At 45.4% G+C, this 22,071-nt stretch overlaps 1 protein-coding gene across 3 annotated transcripts in view; it reads left to right on the top strand.

Annotated features, from left to right (window-relative positions):
- runx1 (RUNX family transcription factor 1) overlaps positions 1-18,023 on the top strand; it is a 237,640-nt gene extending 219,617 nt beyond the window's left edge. For all 3 annotated transcript variants that reach the window (XM_068041112.1, XM_068041114.1, XM_068041113.1), the window contains 2 exons: positions 6,960-7,121; positions 15,285-18,023. In XM_068041112.1, coding sequence (XP_067897213.1) covers positions 6,960-7,121; positions 15,285-15,793 — 671 coding nt within the window. In that variant the 3' untranslated portion in view covers positions 15,794-18,023. The remainder of the gene's footprint in view (positions 1-6,959; positions 7,122-15,284) is intronic.
- Positions 18,024-22,071: the final 4,048 nt, after the last annotated feature.

A 22,071-nucleotide genomic window follows, 5' to 3' on the forward strand; every position in this document is an offset into this window, starting at 1 on the left:
AGACTCCAAAAAAGTGCAGCACAGAGGGATCTGGGTGTTCTTGTGCATGAAACACAAAAAGTTAACATGCAGGTGCAGCAGGTAATTAAGAAGGCAAATGGAATTTTATTGCTAGGGGGTTGGAGTTTAAAAATAGTGAAGTCTTGTTACAACTGTACAGGGTGTTGGTGAGACTGCACCTGGAGTACTGTGTACAGTTTTGGTCCCTGTACTTAAGAAAGGATATACTGGCATTGGAGGCAGTTCAAAAGAGATTCACTAGGCTGATTCCTGGGGTTGACTTATCAAGAACGTCTAAACAGCTTCGGCCTTTATTCATTAGAGTTTAGAAGGATGAGGGGCGATCTTATTGAAACACACAAGATTCTGAGGGGGCTTGACAGGGTAGATGTTGAGAAGATGTTTCCACTAGTGGGGGAATCTCGAACTTGGGGACAAAGTTACAGAATAAGGGGACACTCATTTAAAACTGTGATTAGATTAGATTAGAGATACAGCTCTGAAACAGGCCCTTTGGCCCACCGAGTCTGTGCCGACCATCAACCACCCATTTATACTAATCCTACACTAATTCCATATTCCTACCACATCCCCACCTGTCCCTATATTTCCCTACCACCTACTTATACTAGGGGCAATTTATAATGGCCAATTTACCTTCCAACCTGCAAGTCTTTGGCATGTGACAGGAAACCAGAGCACCCGGAGGAAACCCACGCAGACACAGGGAGAACTTGCAAACTCCACACAGGCAGTACCCAGAATTGAACCCGGGTCGCTGGAGCTGTGAGGCTGCGGTGCTAACCACTGCGCCACTGTGAATGTATGGAATTCTCTACCCCAGAGAGTTGTGGAGGCTAGATCACTGAAAGTATTTAGAGAGGAGGTAGAAAGTTTTTTGAATTATCGGGGAGTTGAGGGCTATGAGGAGCTAGCATGAAAGAGGAGTTGAGGTCTGGGGCAGATCAGCCATGATCTTATTGAATGGTGGGGCAGGCTTGAGGGGCCAAACGGCCTACTCCGGCTCCTATTTCTTACGTTCTTACGTTCTAAATGATGTCAACTGAAGCAAGAAACTGGTCCAGCTCTTGCTTGATGGAATTCAGCGAGTCGGCGTCCACCATACGTGACAGCAGAACCATCTCCTGACATCTAACCTAGATCTAGCCTTGCACAACTTAACACTGTGACACCCCCACCCAAAGTGCCCACCCCCAACCCCTGGCTCTCTCTAACCTATTTAATTGGAATGAATTTTGCGGCCAGCGGTGAAGCAACAGAACTGCCCGTTGACTTCAAAGAAAGCTGACCACTAAAATCTCGCGATCTCTGTGTTGTGGATTTCCCCTTTCCCAACATTTGTTTTTGCCAAGGGGATCTCCAGGCATCCAGCAGTAATGATGGCATCAAGCAGGATAAGCAACTAATTATATTGAAGAATTCTCACAGACAGCAAACTAGGAAATAAAAACCACTGAATCCATTCACAATCCATGTTTAAAATTTTACTGATCGCCAAAATAAATGATTGGGACATATACATGGAATTAAGATAGAAGATAAATATCATAAACAAACTTTACAAAATGTATTATTTTTAAAATATGTGCAATTTCTTATCATAATGGAGAATTTTGACATTCAACAATTATAAAATTACTCTTTCAGGGCCAGTGAGCATGCTTAGCAGTAATTATGAACTTTGTATGCTGTTAAAAACCCAGTTACACTTCATTCAATAAAGTTTAACATTTTCAAGGGTTTTTACAGTGAGACTAAGAGCATAAGAATGGAGGTTCTCATCCGTTCAGTGATTTTTAATTGATTGCATTCTGGAGGTCCTCAACAGCGCCCCCTCTGGAGAAGCAGAAAATCATGTTTAACTGCGCATGTGCGGACTCCAAAAATTGCAGTCAGTTTCAGAGGAGTTGTGATGCCGAACACTGGCAGTTTTGCCATTATTACTACTACGGAGCTGCAAAATGTCATGTTCCTTGCATGACCCTGCCATGAGGTGCTCAGCAAACAGTCACTCAGGAAAGATGGTGGAGGCTGGAAACACTTTCTACACCCTCACTGCAACTGCCAGACAAGCTTGGCTGCTGCAGGAAAGCCCCGGAAATCCTCGGGCAGTGTAAAAATGGTGGTAATTTAGGCTTCTGTCCCCTTTTCCTGATCTTTTCACCTGCGGAGCTGGACATTTCCTGTGACACAGGTCAAGAAAAGCCTCACTAAGTGCTTTCAACAGAATACCTGACAAATGGCACATATGTGATCAGTGTACCGCTGGTAACAATGAATGTAACTCCTACATTCATTGGTTATCGGATCAGTCACTTGTGGGATTTAAATGATGTCCTACAGCCTAGACTTTCCAAGTGGTATTATTTAATAACCATTTATTATTTAATGTCCATTTAATTCAAACCATTTAAAAGTAATATTAAAATAATGGTAATCAAAAAATTCACGCCACTGCCTTCATTTATGTCTTGGTTCAAAGGTTTGAGGAGGGAATTGAAAAGGAAACAACAAGCACTTGGAAAAATAAAGTACCAGGATAAAAGAAAGAAATACTTGTGGAGGTTTGGGGGAGGTGCAGTATTTTAACTTTGGAAGATAGTGTAAAATGGGGAAAGTAAATTCAGCCGTCTATTAAACATTTCTCCTGATTTTATTTCCACTGTTTTTCATATACTACCACCCAAATTCACAAATACCACCCGCTCCCCCCCCCCCCCCCCTCTCCTCGCATCTACAAAGTCATGCTTCCTTACAGCTGTGAATATCAAGTGTCAAAGCGTGCACAATTTCACAGGAGAGAAATCAGAACAGAATCTGTTCTCTGCTGGGCAATTCTCTAGCATTTATTCTATTCCCAGCATCAAAGTCGTATCTGAGAACTTTTCATATGGTATAGCTGGTAATCCATAGAGAACAAAAGAGAAAGCAATTAGCACGAGACTGCTAAAATTTTCAGGTTATTTCACGCTTAATAGATACATTTTTAGCCATAAAAAGCTTCCAAACACGGACCATAAGTAGACTCAGTTCACACCTTTATCGGTTAATTTATATGTATACCAGATTAGGCACTTGTTGCCATTCCTTCTGATGAATCTATTTGGATGCAGCATTCTAGTGGCAAAGAAGCATGTTTTACTGTATCTGGTCTCCTCCTTCCAGCTCCAGTTACTGATAAATCTGCTTAGAATATATCTCTTTTGCTGTGTCTGGCAGATTGCAGGAGACCCTCCTTTTGTTAACACTGCCGACACAGATGCAGTTTCTGTTATTTGAGAGCAATAAATGGCATTCCTGCTTGGTCAAGGGTAGAATAAAAAGGTATATGTTCATAAAGTAAAAACCTTATTTCTGAAAAAAACACATTGACTATGTCTGGGAAAACAAAGCAATGAGATTTTCTTCATGCTCTGTGAAACGATTGAAGAACAGAAAATTATATGTAAACTGCTACAAGACTGGAGGACTCAGGACATCCCCCACCCCTGAATTTATAAGCTCATTCTCTTAACGCTTGAAGAACTGAGTCCCTTCAATGCAGAATTGTATGAATTCTGAGTCTCCATTGCCTATCTTCAGTGTAAACTGTTAATATATTCCATTTGACTCCTGTATGCCCTTGGTAAGATGCTTGTGAATTAGGGTCTAGGTTCAAAATCCTGTACTACTTTTGTCAACCAGAAACTCTGATTCATGTATTTTTGTGCACTGTCTATACATTCAGCATGCTAGTGTATTTGAACAGACACTGATAGAAGCAATATTAGGAGGGATAATGTAGAGATGGATAGATATTTTCACACATCTCATGAGAATGTTTTTTTTGGTCTGTTCAGCCATACTGGATGCCAGCATCTAGGTGTGGTGCTTAACTAGATTACAAGCATGAAATTGCCCAGAGGAGATTTATGTATCTATTTTGGCAGCAAGTGTTGTTTTTCAAATTTTCAGTATTCTTTGCTTGGGCTAGTATATCAGTCGTCATATAAAGTCACAGGGTTCAGTTTATACTGCAAATGTCAATTGTATTAAGGGATCAGCATATACTTCATCCTGCATTCACACTAAGGGCTGGATTTTATGGAGCCAACGGGGGGTACCAACGCCAGACGCAAAAAGCAAGTGGAACCGGGACGCGGCCCTTGGCCCTTGGCCCTTGGAGATTCCCCCCCACCACCGGCTCTATTTAACAGCGCTCAGGCGCCAGGGTCCCCACTTCTTTAAGGATGGGGACCCCACCTCCAATCAGAGGGTCAACAGCTCTATAGCTCGGCAGCGCCAACCGGAACAGTTGGTACCACAAGAGGCCTGGGACCAGGACCAGCACTGGAGCCCTGGACCCCAGTTAAGTGTGGCGGGATCGCCAGGGCCAGTCTGAGGCCCTGACAAGGGTGGGGGAGGGTGGTCATTGAGGGCGGGGGTGAAGAGTTGTTAGCGGAGGGGCGACCTTTGCCACCGGGGGCCCTCAGTGGGCCACAGATTGCCCATGGAGGAGGCCACCTCAAGCCCTCAGCGAGGCCACCTTATTTCACTAGGCGACCTCCCCAGGTGGCGGGGCTCCCACCACGGCTGGTGGGAAATACCAGTGGCAGCAGGAAGCGGCCAATTAATGGCCACTTAAGGGCCCCAATTGGCCTCTGGGTGAGGAGACAGTCCAGCATTCCCCGCCCCGAACTAAATTGTAAGGCATTGAGAAGATGACGGGCACTCCACAGTCACCCAACAACCCCGCCTCCGTTCCCATCCCTAGGGGGCCCATAAAATTCAGCCCTAAACATGCAGTTCACACTCACTGTAAAAGAACACCCTCCCCAATCCTGGCGACCCCTTGCCCTCCCTCCTGATCATCCCCCTCCCACTCACATTCCTCTCCTAATTCCTTTTAACGACAAAACTGGGAGCCTTTGCTGGCAACGCAGTGGCCTTTTCTTCGACAAGCAGCTTGAGAATGCCCTATTTGATGTCCACAGCTCACTGCTTTGATGACAGTGAGGCCCCAAGGCTCAATATTAGGTGCACCTCGTGCCTATCCAGTCTTGCACAAGAATGGGCGGCACAGTGGCGCAGTGGTTAGCACCGCAGCCTCGCAGCTCCAAGGACCCGGGTTCGATTCCGGGTACTGCCTGTGTGGAGTTTGCAAGTTCTCCCTGTGTCTGCGTGGGTTTTCTCCGGGTGCTCCGGTTTCCTCCCACAAGCCAAAAGACTTGCAGGTTGATAGGTAAATTGGCCATTATAAATTGTCACTAGTATAGGTAGGTGGTAGGGAAATATAGGAACAGGTGGGGGTGTTTGGTAGTAATATGGGACTAGTGTAGGATTAGTATAAATGGGTGGTTGATGTTCGGCACAGACTCGGTGGGCCGAAGGGCCTGTTTCAGTGCTGTATCTCTAATCTAATCTAATCTAATCATTTCCTGTGGCGCCTCCTGCCTGTGTTTGGGTGCAAACAAGTTTTTCCCTCTCTGTCTCCATTAACAAGAACTAGCAAGGTTTCACTGCCATGTTTATAAACAGTGCAGTGTGATAGAAGAATATATCAGTTGACTTTTTGCAATTGTATTGATTTTTGTTCTTCAAGTAATGAGTGCACAGGATAACATCAGATCATCAAAAGTGCCATTTCATCTGAGGTGACACAAGTTCAGTACAGAATATTGCATTATGTCAGGGGTGCCCTGAGTGTCAATTTGTTTCTAAAGTAAACTGTTGCGTTGGACAGTGAAATAGGGAACTATCCTTTCAGTTCTGAATTTGAATCCACAATAGACCAGTAGAGTGGAAATCCTTTTTGTCTGCCTGGTATAAAGATCCAAAGTGAACGAGCTTGGGGGAAAGTGGACCAAAAGAACGCAAATAAAAATGATCCACTAGAATGGTTGGTGTGGAAAGATCAGCATGGTGTGTTCTCCTGGAGTTGTAATGAAGGTACATTTTTGGGTGAAGTAGAAAGGAAAATCATCATACTAAACCTCATCTGCAAATGCTTAATGATGACACTGGTTACCCAACATGGGAACGTTTATTTCCCGCACTGACAGTCCTTACTTGGATAAGCAGAAAACGTCTTTAAAAGAGGCTTATATAAAAGAAAACTTAAGTCCTTTGGGCTTGGGATAGGATGGGATCATTTTTAACATAAAGGCCTCACGTAGACTTTGTCAAAGTTTCAAGGAGAGAAAGTCTTGGGGAGTGAAGGGAGTAGGTGTGTAAGAATGAGCAGAAGGTGCCCTTTGCTCAAATGGGCCGCCTTGTCCGTACAGCCATTAGTTCCTTCACACCACAGTTGGCGGGATGCAAAAGTGCCATTACTGCAGGGGCTGGAGCAAGTCATATGTTTGTAACAACGCGTGAGATTCCGTAACAGGACATTTACTTGTGCTGGCACTTGTGGGGCTTGTGTAAGTTGGAAAACTGGCGACTTGTGCATCTGCTTAAAAATCAAACTGCACATTTTCTGATTTCCATGAATAACTTTCCGATAAGCCCACATCTGATTCATCTCTTTGTTAAGTACTGAGTGCCTTGGGTTGCTGTCAGCTGGGTTATATTAACAGCCAGTCGTGCTGCTGGCTTGGATAACTAGATCTAATCAGTATGCTATGGAATTTGTGAGGCTGTTCTAGTGGAATTGATGCGGTTTAGCTCATGCAGGTGCTCCTTAGCGGTGAATAAACTGCTGTGAAATGCATTGACCAGAAAACCATGTTTAATGAAAGATGTATCTTACATAACTTCTAAAAATAACAAAGGCGGTAAACCTTTTCAGGTCACATTTCAGACGAAAAACCTTCGCTGTTTTCTCTGATGGTTTGTGCTATTTCTGTGTTATAATTAAGGTAGCTTTTGTCCTTGATTTTATTTCTACAAAGTTTCTGCTGAGGTTTCAGTTGTAAAACAAGCCAACACTTCTTCCCCCTCCCCCCATCTCTTCACAGATACCAGGCACGTACAGCATTCTCCACCATGGACCTATGACCAGTCATACCCCTATCTTGGGCAGATCTCTGCACCCTCTGTTCATCCTGCAACACCCATCTCCCCTGGGCGAGCAAGTGGGATGCCGGCAATCACAGCAGAAATTTCCAGCAGACTTTCAGGTGAGCAACAAAGCACTTGGAGACTAAACTATGCCCGTTGGGGAAAAAAAGCAAATATACTGGGCAAGGTTGCCCCCATGAGCTTACTGCAGGTAGTGCAGGTTGCATATTAAATCGGAGTGATGGCTGGCTAATGTAAACCAAAATAAGTGTGTATAGTTATTTATAAGAGGACTACCCTAATGAGCTTAATCATTATGACACATTTCAAAATATGGCTTGTATATTTCTGCTGCAGCTCCAATAAAGCAAATTAGCACCTTAATAAACTAAATTGAAAAGGCCTTGGAGTAGTTATTAAATCTGAAACAGACTTTGATAAATAAGTAACTAAAGGAGGTGAAATTCATCTTAATAAGGAACAGGAGAAAGCCTCTTTTATCCTGTTTAGTTGGCAATCGACTAACAAAATAATAGAATTGCACAAATTTGAGCTGCGTGATTTGAGAATACTACATCTTTAGCAAGGTATTAATTTTGGAGCGGACCATATATTTTATTAGCAGAAGAATTTCATCCATTAGATCAGTAGCCATAAAGTGTTGTCATGATTTAGATCCTTCTTGTCTTAGTTTGTACAGAAAATTAAACAGAATTACCACATGCAGAGGATTGTATGAATATGCCAGGGCGATGTGGGGCAGATGCTTCAAAAATCAAATGTTTGAAGGCAGGTTGAGGCCTTAAGTTAGATTTAAGCACTGGGGGTTATCGGTATTGTCGGGCTGGAAAAGAAAGGATTGCTGTCATTAATATATTGAATGTTCAGCCATTCTACTCTCCTGGAGCACTGAGTTTAAAAATAATCAATTTTAGGTAGTAGGGCATTTTAGGATGTGGATTTATATCTGTATTTTGAGTGAGGTCCACATCTCAGATAAGTAAATAAAATACAGGGAAAGCCAACAAGAACAACAATTTGCGCTTGTATAGCACCTTAAATGTGGAAAAATGGTCCAAGGCACTTTGCAGGGGCCTAATCAGCCAAAGAAAAAGATATTAGGAGGTGTGACCAAAAGCTTGGTCAGTGATGGGCTTTAAGAAGGGCTTAAAGCAGTTGGAGAGGTGACGGGGTTTAGGAAAGGAATTCTAGGGTGTGCAGCCTAGAGGACTGAAGGCAATAATGCCAGAGTCAGGGGGGCAGAGAGCTCTGGAGAGGGTGGCCGCAGGTCTGAAGGAAATTACAGAGATAGAAAGGGGCAAAGCCATGAAGGGATTTAAACACAAGGATGAGAATTTTAAATTGGAGACCTTGAGGGACTGGCAGCCAATGTAGGTTACCATGGGCCGGAATGATGATGAGTGGGAATTGTTGCAGCATAGAATACAGGCAGGAGAGTGAAGTTTACAGAGTGTGGAGGATAGAAGGACAGCCAGAAGAACATTGGAATAGTTGACTCTGGTGGTGACAAAGGAATGGAGGAGAGTATCAGCAACAGATGAGCTGAGGCAGGGATATTGGGAGTAGGCAGTCTTTGAGATGGGGTATATGGAGTTGGAAGCTCAGCCTGAAGTCAAATTGGATGTCATAGTTGTGAACAATCTGCCTCAAACTGAGGGAGTGGCCAGGGAGAAGAATGGAATCAGTGGCAAGGATATGGACTTTGTGATGGGGTAGCTCAAAGACAATGGCATCAATCTTCCTGGTTAACTGGAGAAACTGCAAGACCAAATGTCAGCTAAGTAGTCTGACAGCACAGAGACAGTTGCTATGTCTTTGGATGATGTTGCAGCATGTAGATGAGGAAGAAGAGGGGCTCAAGTTCTTGGGGAAACTCCAGTTAGGTAATTCTACAAGGCAAGGAAGAGATTAAAGGAGGTGAAATTCATCATAATGAATGCAGGAGATACTCTGGCTACAATTGGATAGATAAGGGTGGAATCAAGGGAGGGCAGTCCACTGAGCTGGACAACATAAGAGAGGCATTGGAGAAGGATGGTTTGGCCGAACGTTTCAAAGGCTGCAGAGAGGTTGAGAGGATGAGGAGGAAAAATGTGCCATGATTATGGCACAGATGCTTTCAACATCATAAGCCTCCCAGTTTTTGGTGGTTGACTCCAAAGAGAGATGATTTAATTGACTACTTGGTCAAGAAATGCTGTGTTCAGCCCCAATCTACCGGCCACTTCTAAAAACACACCACTACAGAATTAGAGAAATGGTGCACCTGCAGATTAGAGGAGGCAACAGGCTCACGCCATGAAATATGATATGGGGAAAAACAAGAATAGGATCTTTCCAAAGGGAAAATGCAGTCCCATAAGAGATGCTTATATTTAATACAATCTTCACTTTTATTTCCAATTGTCCTTAAAAAAAAACTCCAAAAAACCTAAATTCATTAAAGCCCTCAACTGTCTGCCAGACATTGTTGAGGAAGTCATAGTTTAGCTCGCTTCACAGTGTCTGTTTTCACAAAGCCGCCACACCTTGTCTGGCAGACATCTTCAGGACTTGTCACCTGTGGAAAAAATGTTTTCATCTTCCTGCCAAATCGTAGTTATGGTGAATCACATTGATCTTAGTCATACTGGAGGTTCTGTCCAACTGGCTGCTTAAAGAAAAAGGCGTTAGCTCCTTAAGGCATTCACTCCTTTGTGTGCAGGTAAAATAGTGTAAATCATGTAGATATGCAAATTTATCTCAGCAAACATTGAGAGAATTCCACATGGAAAGGTGCAGAGGTCATGGAGGATCCACCTGCAATGAGCTCTATTTATGCCAGAGCTATAAACAAATGCTGGAAGCCAATGCTAATAAGCGACCATGTGCTGTCCAGCAACAGTAGTGGGATGGAGCATGACAAACCTTAAGTGCAAACAACATGTGTTTTGTTATCATTTGTTAGTTGCCAAGCCTGGTTGGAAGTTTTTATTTGGAATTTAGCATCAAATACTCAAATGCACACACTCGGACCTTGCACCTGACTGCACAGTTACATTGCGCAGTAAATAATCTCAAGATTGCACTGTCAGCATAGAAATGTAAACTTCTAAAACATTGCAGATCTACAAAGTGGCTCAGCCAGTTTAGTCACTTTGTACTTCAGCGGATTGTATAAAAAGAACTAAATTGTATGTGTGGCTGATTTAACTCTTTGCAGACTGGAGTAGCAACAGCCTGTACCTAGATCACAATTGTGAATTTAGCGTTGATTGCATTCGAATGTAGTTTGAAGCCTACAATTCTCCTACACAGTGCACGGTAGCCTCGTGACTATTGATATGGTAGTATATGGTTTTTGTAGTGGACTAGCAACCCATAATTCCTTAATTTTTGATCCCAAAATAAATTCAATAAATTCTGCTCATGCGTGGGCTTGCACCAGGAAAAATTCCCATGAAGACTGCCAGATTCTTGTAAAATTCCAAGAGTTTCACTCATCCCGACATGGTCCCTTCTAAATGAGATTCTAGTTCCACGCTACATCCAACTAGGGATGGCCAATAAACACTGTGCAGTTCACGTTTATTAAACAATAATCACAGCCTCAGGTTGATGGTCATAAAAGTGTGATTCCACAATATTCACCAGCAGTGAGCAGGAGAGCTAAGAGTTTATCACTTAGACAGGGGACTGTGTGTGGCATAAGGAGCACTGAAGGGGGATTTTTTTTAAAATGACTATCTTTAAAACAAGCTGTGCAATATCAGCAAAAATGCATTGATGCATTTGAGTTAAACTCCTTTGTCCTTTAATTTTAACAAAACCCATAACTTGTTAAGATAACAGACGGGGGATTTTTCTTTCCAAATGTGTGAACATGTTTGATACTGATATCACATTTTAATATCGACCTCTAGGGGTTTTTCCTCACTTCTATTTATTGGGCTAGGTTTTACCAGACCCTGGGCGTTGTGGATTGTAAAATACTAGTGGGAGTGGCCCACCACAACCCACCATGCCGAGAATGCCCTGCTGGATATTAGTGGCAGTGGCAAGGCCTCGGTGCAGCATTCCCCACCGCCCCCCCCCAACTACCCCCCCCCCCCCCCCCGCCGCTTGGCAGTGGGGCCTTCACTAAAATATTGAAATAAGGGTAATAAAAATGCTAATTAACTTATCTGCTGCCGGCAGCCGTCCCGCCCTGATTTTACGGCCACCGGCCACAACACGTGCGCCTTTGGAATTCCATATGGAGTTCCGAAGTGACAGACTGATGGGGTGGGGGGAGGAGTCAAATTATTAGGGTGGGGGGAGTGGGAAAAACCTTTTTAATTGGCTGTGGGGATGGTGGGAAGGGGTTCAGGGTCAAAAAGATTTGGGGGGAAAGGTCGTTACTGATACCTAATTTTTTGGGGGGGTAGGCCGAAAAAACTAGCTATTTATGCATTGTGAGGGGGGTGAGAGAGGGGATTGCAGGTGTGGACAAATCCTTATTTAATTTTTTATAGAACCAGCATCTTTAAAAATGTAAATTTCTCCTGAAGGGCTTGAAGCCCTTTAAAAATGGCGCCGGCATGGTGGCACTAGACACCATTGCCAGGGACACGGCAGCCGCACCCCCACCCCCCCCCCCCCCCCTCCTTCATTATCGGGATTGGCCGCTCCGCCTCCTCCATTTAAATGAGCCCTCCCCCGCGCGTAATATCGCGGGAGCTCTGCAGAGGCGCTTCCATGTCAGAAGGCCACCGACTTCACAGCGGCCATAGTGGAGCACGGAGCACTGATAAAATTCAGCCCAATAATAAATATTAGAAGGGCAGAGAAAATATTTAATGGAGTGTTTCCTAACAACGCAGAGCGATCGCCGACGTCATCAGTTTGTCCGAACATTTGCCAGCTTGCCAGTATGAATCCGCGCTTGCGGCAACGTCGTCACGTAATGACATCACACGTAATGACTTCCGAGTGTTGCCTCACCCCTTAATGGCCGCTCCATCCACCCAACAGTACCCCACTCCCTCCCGCGGTCGCTGCTTCTCTTTCCCCATCCCGCTCTTGATCACTGCCTCAATCGCCGCTTCTCTTCCACATTCCCTCCTGCACCCATCTGCTCGCTGCTCCATCCCACCATTCTCTCCTGCACCCATCTGCTCACTGCTCCATCCCACCATTCCCTCCTGCACCCATCTGCTCACTGCTCCATCCCACCATTCCCTCCTGCACCCATCTGCTCACTGCTCCATCCCACCATTCCCTCCTGCACCCATCTGCTCACTGCTCCATCCCACCATTCTCTCCTGCACCCATCTGCTCGTTGCTCCATCCCACCATTCCCTCCTGCACCCATCTGCTCGCTGCTCCATCCCACCATTCCCTCCTGCACCCATCTGCTCGCTGCTCCATCCCACCATTCCCTCCTGCACCCATCTGCTCGCTGCTCCATCCCACTATTCTCTCCTGCACCCATCTGCTCACTGCTCCATCCCACCATTCCCTCCTGCACCCATCTGCTCACTGCTCCATCCCACCATTCCCTCCTGCACCCATCTGCTCACTGCTCCATCCCACCATTCCCTCCTGCACCCATCTGCTCACTGCTCCATCCCACCATTCTCTCCTGCACCCATCTGCTCGTTGCTCCATCCCACCATTCCCTCCTGCACCCATCTGCTCACTGCTCCATCCCACCATTCCCTCCTGCACCCATCTGCTCACTGCTCCATCCCACCATTCCCTCCTGCACCCATCTGCTCACTGCTCCATCCCACCATTCCCTCCTGCACCCATCTGCTCGTTGCTCCATCCCACCATTCCCTCCTGCACCCATCTGCTCGCTGCTCCATCCCACCATTCCCTCCTGCACCCATCTGCTTGCTGCTCCATCCCACCATTCTCTCCTGCTCCCAACTGCTCGCCACTCGCTTCCCCGCTTGCCACTTCCCCGCCCTCACCGCTCGCCCTTCCCACCACTTCTCCGGGTGGCAAGTCGAGTCGGGGAGTGATCGGCGGGATGGAGCAGCGATCCAGGGTGTGGGAGGGAGCGGCAAAGGGAAGTGGCGATCGCGGGAGTGAGTGGGAAATTGATTGAGGTGGCTATCGCAGGATGGAACGGGGTACTGTTGGGGGGTGGAGGGGGGAATTGAAGTGGCGATCGCAGCCATTAAGGGGTGAGGGGATTTGGTTTCATTTTTTTGTGTCAAATTGAGCGCGCCATCTTTATTACTGACAGCTGCCTGAACGCCGCAGACAGTGGCGTTTCAGTCGGTGAGGCTGCATTTGCACATGCGCCAGTACTGCGTCACCTATGGTTGCGTTGTCAGCAAATGCAGCCAATATTTAATGCTGTGTTGCATCAGAGAAAGCATTTGAAAACTGAAAAAAACTATTTGAGACTCAGGAGAGTTAAGCAACCTTAACACTTTTTGTGCAAGTTCTTTGTTGCACCACAGTTGATTCTGAGTGAAAGCAAACCGAGCAGCTGATCTTTCTGCTTTACACTGCTATAACAGGTTTGGATTTGTTTTAGTGAGGTAATCAGCACTATTAGAATCTTGCAGGCGTTTGCTCTACCTTATCCCTATTTCAAAGAATTTGGGGAAGAGTGTGATTTGTTTTTGTCTATTATTAAAAATGTTTAATGCTTTAGTTAGTTAGTGTTCTTTTATTCCAAAAGCAAGCAACCTTAAACAACAGGTTGAACTCTCAAAGCCATTAAGGACAACTCGTCTCAGACACAGTTAGCACTTGGGGTAGGTTAAATGTTGCTCAGCGTTATGGGGGTCTGAAATAAAATACTGGAAAGGGACCCAGGGAGTTCATTTCCTGATTCATACCTGTGCAGTCAGGGGGAGGGGAGGGGAGGGGAGATCAGTGTGTGCAGGTTTATCTGATTGAGCGTACAATTTAAATTCTGTCCTTGTGCATATTATCCACTGTTGCTAAGGTGATTTCCACATTCAAATCACTCCCATGCATGGTTTAGCTCTCTACATTCACAAATAATTCACTCTCCCTGCGCGAGGCAGCTGTAACGAACGTTCAGGGGAAAGTTTCTCATCCATGGTACTTCTTAGCAATGTTTCAAATTCTCCTTTATTTTTCCTTGGTCTCCTGGCACCATATGCCATCTGGTACCATGTACGTGAGTGGCCCCTTTTCTGTTCTTGTGCTGTTGCAGTGTTCCAGTGAACCCGAACACAGGCTCGAGGAACAGCACCTCATTTTCTGATTAGGCACTCTTCAACCTTCTGGACTCAATATTGAGTTCAACAACTTCAGAGCATGACTGACTTTTTAAATTTTTTTATTTTATTTATTTTTTAATCAGGTGCCTGTCTTAAACTTGTTTTTCATGTTTGTGCTTTTGGACAGAACAGTTCATTATTCTGCCATTAATACTCTCTCTGGACTAATGCTTTGTCTTTTACTACAACTATTACTGCTCCCTTTGCCTCTGTTCCATGACATCTTCATCATTTAATCTCTCCTGCCTCTGCCCTATCACACACCTTCCCTTTTGTTCTTCTTCCCCCTCACCCACTTTCACTTGTTCAAAGCTTATTACATTCCTAACCTTTGCCAGTTCTGATGAAAGGTCACAGACCTGAAACATTAACTGTTTCTCTCTCCACAGATGCTGCCAGACCTGCTGAGTATTTCCAGCATTTTCTGTTTTTATTTCAGATTTCCAACATCTGCAGTGTTTTGCTTTTATTTATGAGTGGCTCACCTGCCTACGGGCCTGCCATTAACACTAAAATAAACTATTGGAAGGTCCTGGATTGTCTCCCTCTTTGATTTTCCTTTGTCTTACAATGGAGAAACACTTGGCCTCTGTAGATTTTTACTCTGGCAGTGATATAGCTGAGATAAGGGGCATCTGTAGTGTAATCACATACATGAACTTTTGTCGGTATACTGCGATGCTGTGCTATCCTTTCCAGTGCACATTTTTAGTGTAATGATCAGAATCAATAAGTGAGCAAGAGCACAGTGGAGGAACATTTAATTGTAGATCAAACCTGCATGTCAGGGATAACGCGTCGGCAATTCTTGGTCACGTATCCACTACTCATTCACATGCTGAGTGGTTAGTTGCAATTCTTTTTCATTCTTACACAATATGGGAAAGTTTTGAATCCTAAGAAGGTTAATCCGTGTACGTTCATACCTGCTGTAGAAAACGTTTACACCAAATAGCAGGAAAAGTACCACATTTCGGTCCCAGGATCAGTGAATATATGTAGTGAATTAACTGAGTCCATATTTCCTTGCAGGTGCCTCTGATCTAACAGCATTTGGCGACCCAAGAATGGGCATTGACCGTCAATTCTCAGCCCTTCCTTCTCTCGCTGATGGTCGCTTCCCAGATCCTCGAATGCACTACCCAGGACCTTTTGCGTACACGCCCACTCCAGTCACTACAGGCATAGGAATTGGCATGTCTGCCATGACAACTGCAGCGCGCTACCACACCTACCTGCCTCCCCCTTACCCAGGCTCTGCACAAGGTCAAACTGGACCCTTCCAAACCAGTTCTTCTCCTTACCATCTATACTATGGCACCTCAGCTGGATCCTATCAGTTTTCAATGATGACAGGGGGAGACCGGTCACCACCCCGGATTCTACCACCCTGCACTAATGCATCAACAGGATCCAGCCTGCTCAACCCAAACCTTCCCAATCAAAGCGATGTAGTGGACGCAGATGGCAGCCATAGCAACTCCCCAACAAATATGAGCACCACAGGAAGGCTGGAGGAAGCAGTATGGCGGCCATATTGACTATGAAGCACCTTCAACTCAATCAGAAAGCCTAGAGATCCCTTCATTGATAACAAAGCAAGTGCAAGATTCCCATTAGGCTTGGAAATATTGGAGGCACTGCGGAACCCTTGATCAGGATCATTGAGTGTGAAAGGAAAATATTGTATTTGTTTGGTTACCTTTGCCAAGTTTGTGTAGTCAAAGTTTTTATCATCCTTTAAGGTTCATCTGAGTTGTTTTGCATCTACTGGCAAAAAATCTTTTTGTCTCGCACCTTACCTTGTATGAAGCAAAACAGTTTTTTTTTGCCTGATTTGTATTTTCTGCTTGCTGTTGGCACTGAGAAAATAAATTAATGTCGTTGCCTACAGACTGAAAGGAAATCGCCAGCTTACCTTTTTGTTTGTCATTGTTTTCCTTTCTCATAAAGTTACCGCTCCAGTTTTCAGTCGAATTGACTACTGTGCAGCCAGTAATGCAATCAGGACAGACTTTTTCTTTTTTAAAAATTGAATTGCCTTTTTGAAAAAAAAACAAAAAAAAAAACACTTTTGTTAATGAAATGGGGTAAATTTCCATTACGGCAAATATGTGCAGCAAAGCTTGACATAATTTTGTGTTTCATTTCAACATTTGTGTTGGTACTTAACTTTCCTACTGGCACATTACATCCAGGCTTGAAATGCACCAGGAGCAACAGCATTTAAAATGTATCTTTATACATTTTCCAAATGTCTTTTTTTAATGAAATGATGGCTGCCCCCCACGGGGAGAGCTTGGACAGATAGGGCAAGTACCTTCCTTAACAACTCATTGATTTTGGGAGAAGGCGGATTCATGTTTGGTGTAGGCATATTGTAGAAAACAACAAAAATCACTTGCAAACTTTGTCTAATTTCTGAGAGCTGCTGTTCCATACTTCTTTGTACAGAACAAATTATCACAGTGACATTCTATAGTGGAGGAAAATACATTTGTGGACTTGTGAGCCATAAATCTTGCAGACACATCTACAGGTTTGGGTAGAGTTCACAGTTTGGACTGGTAAGGTGTGTTAATGCAGAATAAAGAGTTATTGAAGTTCACACATCTTATCGCCCTTATTTCAGTTGGTTTCTTCCTTCTTCCAAAGTCAGATGCTTGTCCATCAAGGAGACATCTCATGTATTAAGCTTTGTTTGTCCCAGCAGCTCGCAACCGTTAATAGTGCTAGTAGGAATGAGTAAGTACCATTTCCAGTTGTTCGTCAGTTGGTACTTAAACCACATTGGACCTGTTGAGCTTTGCAAACATATTTGAAAAAGGAAAGATGGTCAGTCAACACTGCAATATCAAGTGGCTCCAGACACATCAAACACCAGAGGAAGACAGGCACAGGGGCAGTAGATCTCAGATCCATCTGCATTCTGCTCTGGTTACTGGACCCAATTGCCAACAAGTTGTGGCTTTTATAGTAATTGGTTGAATGTTATTTAATTTACATTGTGAGTGTATTACTTCATTTGCTGGTCAACACAAAAGATCATGGGAAAGCAGGACTTTAAATCAGTGTTTCAAAGACTGGAACATGATTAAAATGTGGAAGGTCTAGGGCTGCAGGCAGCAAAACAGCTGGATTTTGTTATTTAAAGCTTTGGTTTCCAAGAGTTCCTTATTGATTCTCTAAAACAATGTATGAGGGGCATATATGTTTATTTGTTACCTTACAATATTAAGATATTCCAGCTGTCTTAAATATGTATGCAGTGTGTTGACAAAAGACTGGATAATTTACGTAATTCTGATGAGCTAAAATGTTATCAGTTTCTTGAGTCAAGCTCATTATTGTATCTATATTTGTAAATAAGCAAGAGTTTTTTTCTCAAAAGAAATCTTCCAGCTATCATTGCAAGTAATTGTACAGACACCACTCTGCTTCAGACTTTTCTTTCCAAAACTTTTTTTCAAACAACTTTTCAATTGCATTCGCAAAAATCCTGTAGTTTTTGTTGTCATTTTTCAAACCTAGATGTTGTAGGTGTAAAGTTACACACATTAAAAAGCACTTCCTGTTCACTGCAACCCAGCTATTAGACGCCTTTTCTCCAGCACTGCAGGTAATTCCCGCGGTGAATGGTATCCAGAGCGGCTGGACTGCTGCAGGTTTTCTGATGAACGTATTGACATTCATACTCTTTGTACCAAAGTTTGTTGAACAATTTCATAGTTATATTGTGGCTGGCTAATAAATTAGTTTGTTGGACAAGTATTGACTTGCATCATTTATTAGCTTTCTGGTACTTGATTTCCCCTTCCTCCCACAGTCCTACCCCACCCCCTGCTGAGTCTCCCATTGCCCCCTCCCCCTCCTCCCTCTCTCCTCTGCATCTCCTCCCTCCTTTTCCTCTCTCTCTTTCCGGTCTCTCCTCTCCCTCTCCCCTCTCTCTGACCCCCCCTCCCCACCAAACTTTCACCCCTCCCCTTCTAAAGGTACCTGCTGGTATTGGAATGTGGTTTCTCTCTGGGACCTTGACCATGAAAGTGACAGAACTGAGCCCAATTCTCCTCTTACGGAATGCCCATACATATGAGTTTTCCTGCAGGGATCACATAGCATTGACTAGGAGAATGGACCCTGGCAGATTTTACCCCAACCTAGGAACTCTGAAGCTGCGTGGAAGGTTGTCAAAGCCACTTCAACAATACCTCACCCAAGTCTAGCCATGAATGGGGATGGAGGCCATCTGGGAAGCTTTTCTGTTACTTAGACAGTGGCCATAGTTTTTCCTGGTAACTGATTGCTAACGACAGTATCTCTCAATTATACTTGCCAATGATTCTGCCACAGTTTCTAATTGTTCTGAATGACAGTGCATCAGCATTGTGAGCTCTTGTCAGGGTAAAATAATTCAAAAATGAGATTTACAGTATACATTTGCAATGTTATAAGAGCCCGGTATATATATTTAAATGTGCCCATTCTGCAAAAAAAAAGTCAATTTTTCTGGTTGGTTCAAATTTCAAAACCACTCACTTCTCAGCACAGCTCGTACAAAGCCCTTTTAAAGCCACAGGACTCCTTTCCACCACCGATCATTCTCTGAACTTACACAGGTATCCTGCAAACTCATTGTCAGCCTCCCCATGAATAACTATTGCACGTGGTCTAAAGTGGTTTTCAAGCTCTTTTTCAAAGCACCTTAGAACTTGGGTGTCAGTTATAAACTAACTGAACTACAGTCTCATGCTTTATATTGTAATATTATAATCCATGCAGACATGCGATTCCTGTGAATTGATGCAAGAGTTGCGATTCCTCAGTCAAATTCAGCCTCACTTGTGATCTCAGGAGAGGGCGCTGAATACTCAAGCCTTTTCACATTCCTATTGCAAATTTGCACCTTGTCTGGGATTGCACATGCACACCCGATTGGTCGTGCTCGCTCATGACCCCAAACTCCATAAAGTCGGTTGCAGAGGAAAGGAGAAGTAAGGCCTGCTGAAGCACTATGCTTTAACAAGCCTGGAGAATGAGAAGCCACCTCTCAGAAGGATTTCCATCTCATTATTCATTATACATTTGTGTGACTGCCTCAAACCCTTCACTGAAATTCACAGTGATGCAAAGCAGATTCAGGCTCACTCTGGGAGATCGGACAGTACACGGGCACTGACTGTCTGGGAGATGGGTCAGTACACAGGCACTGACTGTCTGGGAGATGGGTCAGTACACAGGCACTGACTCTCACTCTGTGAGATGGGTCAGTACACGGGCACTGACTGTCTGGGAGATGGGTCAGCACACAGGCACTGACTCTCACTCTGTGAGATCGGACAGTAAACGGGCACTGACTCTCACTCTGGGAGATGGGTCAGTACACAGGGACTGACTCTCACTCTGTGAGATCGGACAGTACACAGGCACTGACTCTCACTCTGTGAGATGGGTCAGTACACGGACACTGACTCTCATTCTGGGAGATGGGTCAGTACATGGACACTGACTCTCACTCTGGGAGATGGGTCAGTACACAGGCACTGACTCTCATTCTGGGAGATGGGTCAGTACATGGACACTGACTCTCACTTTGGGAGATGGGTCAGTACACAGGCACTGACTCTCACTCTGGGAGATGGGTCAGTACACGGGCACTGACTCTCACTCTGGGAGATGGGTCAGTACACAGGCACTGACTCTCACTCTGGGAGATGGGTCAGTACACAGGCACTGACTCTCATTCTGGGAGATGGGTCAGTACACGGACACTGACTCTCACTTTGGGAGATGGGTCAGTACAGGGACACTGACTCTCATTCTGGGAGATGGGTCAGTACACGGACACTGACTCTCACTTTGGGAGATGGGTCAGTACACAGGCACTAACTCTCACTCTGGGAGATGGGTCACAACACGGGCACTGACTCTCATTCTGGGAGATGGGTCAGTACACGGGCACTGACTCTCATTCTGGGAGATTCGTCAGTACATGGACACTGACTCTCACTTTGGGAGATGGGTCAGTACACAGGCACTGACTCTCACTCTGGGAGATGGGTGAGTACACGGGCACTGACTCACACTGAGAGATGGGTCAGTACACGGGCGCTGACTCTCACTCTAGGAGATGGGTCAGTACATGGGCACTGACTCTCATTCTGGGAGGTGGGTCAGTACACGGACACTGACTCTCATTCTGGGAGTGGGTCAGTACATGGGCACTGACTCTTACACTAGGAGATGGGTCAGTACACGGGCACTGACTCACACTCTGGGAGATGGGTGAGTACACGGGCAATGACTGACTCTGAGAGATGGGTCAGTACACGGGCGCTGACTCTCACTCTAGGAGATAGGTCAGTACACGGGCACTGACTCTCACTCCGAGAGATGGGTCAGTACACGGGCACTGACTCTCACTCTGGGAGATGGGTCAGTACACGGGCACTGACTCTCATTCTGGGAGATCGGTCAGTACACGGGCACTGACTCTCATTCTGGGAGATGGGTCAGTACATGGACACAGACTCTCACTCTGGGAGATGGGTCAGTACACAGGCCCTGACTCTCATTCTGGGAGATGGGTCAGTACATGGACACTGACTCTCACTTTGGGAGATGGGTCAGTACACAGGCACTGACTCTCACTGTGGGAGATGGGTCAGTACACGGGCACTGACTCTCACTCTGGGAGATGGGTCAGTACACAGGCACTGACTCTCATTCTGGGAGATGGGTCAGTACACGGACACTGACTCTCACTTTGGGAGATGGGTCAGTACACAGGCACTGACTCTCACTGTGGGAGATGGGTCAGTACACAGGCACTGACTCTCACTGTGGGAGATGGGTCAGTACACGGGCACTGACTCTCACTGTGGGAGATGGGTCAGTACACGGACACTGACTCTCACTTTGGGAGATGGGTCAGTACAGGGACACTGACTCTCATTCTGGGAGATGGGTCAGTACACGGACACTGACTCTCACTTTGGGAGATGGGTCAGTACAGGGACACTGACTCTCATTCTGGGAGATGGGTCAGTACACGGACACTGACTCTCACTTTGGGAGATGGGTCAGTACACGGGCACTGACTCTCATTCTGGGAGATGGGTCAGTACATGGACACTGACTCTCATTCTGGGAGATGGGTCAGTACATGGACACTGACTCTCACTTTGGGAGATGGGTCAGTACACAGGCACTGACTCTCATTCTGGGAGATGGGTCGGTACACGGGCACTGGCTCTCACTCTGGGAGATGGGTGAGTACACGGGCACTGACTCTCACTCTGGGAGATGGGTCAGTACACGGGCACTGACTCTCACTCTGGGAGATGGGTCACTACACGGACACTGACTCTCACTTTGGGAGATGGGTCAGTACAGGGACACTGACTCTCATTCTGGGAGATGGGTCAGTACACGGGCACTGACTCACACTCTGGGAGATGGGTGAGTACACGGGCACTGACTGACTCTGAGAGATGGGTCAGTACACGGGCACTGACTCTCACTCCAAGAGATGGGTCAGTACATGGGCACTGACTCTCATTCTGGGAGTGGGTCAGTATATGGGCACTGACTCTTACACTAGGAGATGGGTCAGTACACGGGCACTGACTCACACTCTGGGAGATGGGTGAGTACACGGGCACTGACTGACTATGAGAGATGGGTCAGTACACGGGCGCTGACTCTCACTCTAGGAGATGGGTCAGTACACGGGCACTGACTCTCACTCCGAGAGATGGGTCAGTACATGGGCACTGACTCTCATTCTGGGAGGTTGGTCAGTACACGGGCACTGACTGAC

This window comes from Heterodontus francisci, chromosome 10 (assembly GCF_036365525.1).
Source record: "Heterodontus francisci isolate sHetFra1 chromosome 10, sHetFra1.hap1, whole genome shotgun sequence".
Taxonomy (NCBI): Eukaryota; Metazoa; Chordata; class Chondrichthyes; order Heterodontiformes; family Heterodontidae; genus Heterodontus; species Heterodontus francisci.